Here is a 3,263-nt window from a genome sequence, read left to right as displayed (position 1 = left end):
CATTACGCATTGCTCAAAAGCCTTTATTATAATGCACAGTTGTTTATTGTTAACTTGTCTCACTATTTCTGATTTATTGAATCATGAGATGTTAGCTGCTGCAAGTTTAATCTTCTGAACCAGTCACACAAATGAATCACTGGACATTCTAAAGCATCTAGAGTATCGCGGCTTTATGCATTAAAACAGTATGAAGACAATAAACTCAGTAAACAACATATTGCTATTCTATTCACAGACGCGATATGAGCCCAGAATAAACACAATGTTTAATTGCTACATTTTCTATAACCCGCTTTGTCTGTAAATAGAATGCTTTATTAAAAAATGTTTACTGAGTTTGTTCTTTAAAACATGTTTTAATGACACATCGTTATCTAATGGTTTTCTATGGAGGAAAATGCTTAACGCACTAAACGATTGCACTTATTCTGACCTCAGCTTGTCTGTGAATAGAATATTCTATTAGTAATGTGTTTACAGAGTTTATCTAAAAAAACTTAATGCATTAGACACATCTAGCTGAATGAAAAGAATCGGCTCATTACAAATTGGTATCAAGAAGATACCAATTTAATATATTAATTTAATATGAATAGATGACACTTTATAAAGCTTATCTCAATATTTGCCCGCAGGTTGTGAGACAACTGCACTAAAAATACTACTATAGCAACAGATTACAGGTATAACCTTCAGAATCATCACAACCGTAGAAATAAACGCTGATTCTCATATCACTTTAAGGTATCAAACAGTTTGAGAAAACCTAACTTGTCAGGTTTTTAAGGATATCTGTTTACTCAAACGGTTTGAGTTAAGTTACTTGTCGGGTTTTACAGTGTATATATAGCATTATTGTGATGGGGAGGCCTGCAGTAAGTCATAGCCCCGGGGCCCAGTGAGGTCTTAATATGGCCCTGGTCACCAATGACGTAGTGATTTTTGGATCACGTGTCACTTAAGATTCGGTGATGAGTACATCAGAGAAGAAAGACTGGTGGGATATCTAACTTGCAGAAACTCTTATTGTATTATCAACACAAGGAAGACACAAGTCAATAAAAAGGAATAAAAAATAAAGTGCTTATTATATTGATTGTAAGTTGGTGATTAAGTTGGGTGTTGCTATGGCAAAGTTAAGTTATCTTATGAAACTGATCTAATAAGGTGAAAAACCTTAGTATCCCTCAAACAAATAAATGAAATATTATTTGTCCTTCATTGATCAGCTATATATAACATCTTTTTTTTGTATAGTTTCTCTACTGTTCCAGGGGCACTATATGATTTATGTTAAGGGTTAAATGGATGTAGAGTAAGACATACCTGTTTGCTAAGGAGCATGGCTTACTCGCAAATGGAGTTCGATTGAGAAAACTATTTCAGCCAGGCATGAGTATTAGTTTATTTTACGCTGTAAATTTGCATTTGTTTTGTAAATAGTTTAACAAATGGTGAAATTATGGGCTGTTGTTAAATGCTAATTTAGTTGTTTGTTTGTTTTGTAGAAAAACTTTGTTGTCATTTTAACATGAATTAATAGTGGATTAAGAAATAACTTATCAGAACTTGTGCTCATCGCAGGACAAATCAACATCAAAGAACTGCAACACACGCTTATGTCTTAAGGAAACTCAGATCGATGAATGTTTGTAGTAATGCTTGCTATAGGACTGTTGACTTTCTATCATTGAGTATTCATTCAGTATTCAAATTCTGTGCATGCTTCGATTAGAAATGAGTATCCATTCAACCAGATAAGTAAGCTTTTTTTTTTCTTTTTACTTTGATTAATGAAACTCAAAACGACTTTTGTTTTACATGCATTTGCTGTAGTGATCTGTGGATTGTCTCTATTTATATAAACACTTTGTTCTGTGTAGTTTTCAGTTGAGGGACCCTCCCTAGAATTATTTTGGGATTCTGCTCCTTTAAACAATCCTTGCACTGGGCTCAATTACAATGTAAAAAGAGTGAACTGTCATACATGCATTCACTTGTCCATTAACAGAGTTTTGTGTAAGATGTCACACTACACATCACTCTCACTGAGAATAAGTATAAGATGGTTGTTTGTATCAGTTTTAAGGTTTGAAAACATAGTTATGAAAGGATTTGGATGGATCTGTATAATCTCTCTTTATTTCACCTACTGCTGCTGCATCTGGAGGTCCTGGGGATTTTTTATGGTGGTCACAGGCCAAATCTTAGGAATCAGTCTCTAAGTGGCTATGGAGCTGTAGGCTACCGTGGCCACCTGCATCCTCAGTATTGCTCCACCTCCTTGGCTCTCTGTCTGTACCGGGGGCTCCACCCCTCCATTGCTGTCGTCACCTCCAGTTGTCCCCATGGTGTTGTGTGTTCCCATCACACCTTGGCCATGGAGTGCAGTCCTAGCTGTGGCCTGTGTCTCCATCTACCCTCTCCTGCTCAAGGCTCCTCCCTGGACTTCACCACCATCACTTTCCTGGCTTTCACCTCTGTCTGCACCGCCCTGGACCCTTCAGTTCTGTCTCCTTTCGATTAGCCATCCTCCACCTGAACCTCCACCAGTTTCCTCTGCCTGCCCTTTGCAATTCCTTTCACCATCCCTTCGTCATCTCCAGCTTCACCTATGCCACCTCCAAAGCCTCCTCCGTCCCTCCCTGACTTCCTCTGTAAAGGTTTAAGGATGCTCCATCCTGGAGGTGGCATTCTGTCACACCCCCATGAACTTTGTCTGTGTCTTGTGTCTTTCCTGATCCCTGTTTGTTGTCTTACGTTCTGTCCTCCTTGTGTTTCATTGTCAGGTCTGGTCTGTGTGTTGCTGTGTTTGGATTACCTGTTCTTCAGTTAGATTTGCCCTCTTCAGGTTATTAAATACTGTTTTCTGTTAATTATTTTCGTGGCAGGTAAGACGTGGCAGGTAAACTTTCTGATGTCATATTCAGTATGGCTATAGAGGTCACACAAAACTATATTCAAACTCACAATAGACACTTGTAACATTGAATAAAGCACATAATCAGTGCCTGAGATTATCACTGTCATATTTTGTATGTTTTTGTTCCAGCTGCAATGTCAGAAAATAGAAACCGTTCCTAAAATAGAATCCCCATGTCACTTGTCGCGTGTCACTGTTGTGGCTGGTTAGGACAAAAACTCAGATTAACATGGAAAAGAAACCTTTTATCACATGTTGCAGTGTCACGTCACGTCTGGTTAGGACACAGTGTAATGCACATTTCAGACAACAAAATTTTTTATTTTGGTATGCAATC

The 3,263-nt window shown here is 37.9% G+C and overlaps 1 protein-coding gene across 1 annotated transcript in view; it reads left to right on the top strand.

Annotated features, from left to right (window-relative positions):
* The window catches only part of LOC109111475 (B-cell receptor CD22-like), a 32,096-nt gene extending 29,566 nt beyond the window's left edge, over positions 1-2,530 (top strand). Inside the window, exon 9 of the mRNA XM_042768265.1 lies at positions 2,247-2,530. Within this exon, the coding sequence (XP_042624199.1) occupies positions 2,247-2,530 (284 nt within the window). The remainder of the gene's footprint in view (positions 1-2,246) is intronic.
* The last annotated feature ends 733 nt before the right edge of the window (positions 2,531-3,263 follow it).

Source organism: Cyprinus carpio, chromosome A1 (assembly GCF_018340385.1).
Source record: "Cyprinus carpio isolate SPL01 chromosome A1, ASM1834038v1, whole genome shotgun sequence".
In the NCBI taxonomy this organism is placed as follows: Eukaryota; Metazoa; Chordata; class Actinopteri; order Cypriniformes; family Cyprinidae; genus Cyprinus; species Cyprinus carpio.
The sequence above is the reverse complement of the archived record's forward strand: the minus strand, read 5'-3'. Positions and strand labels throughout refer to the sequence as shown.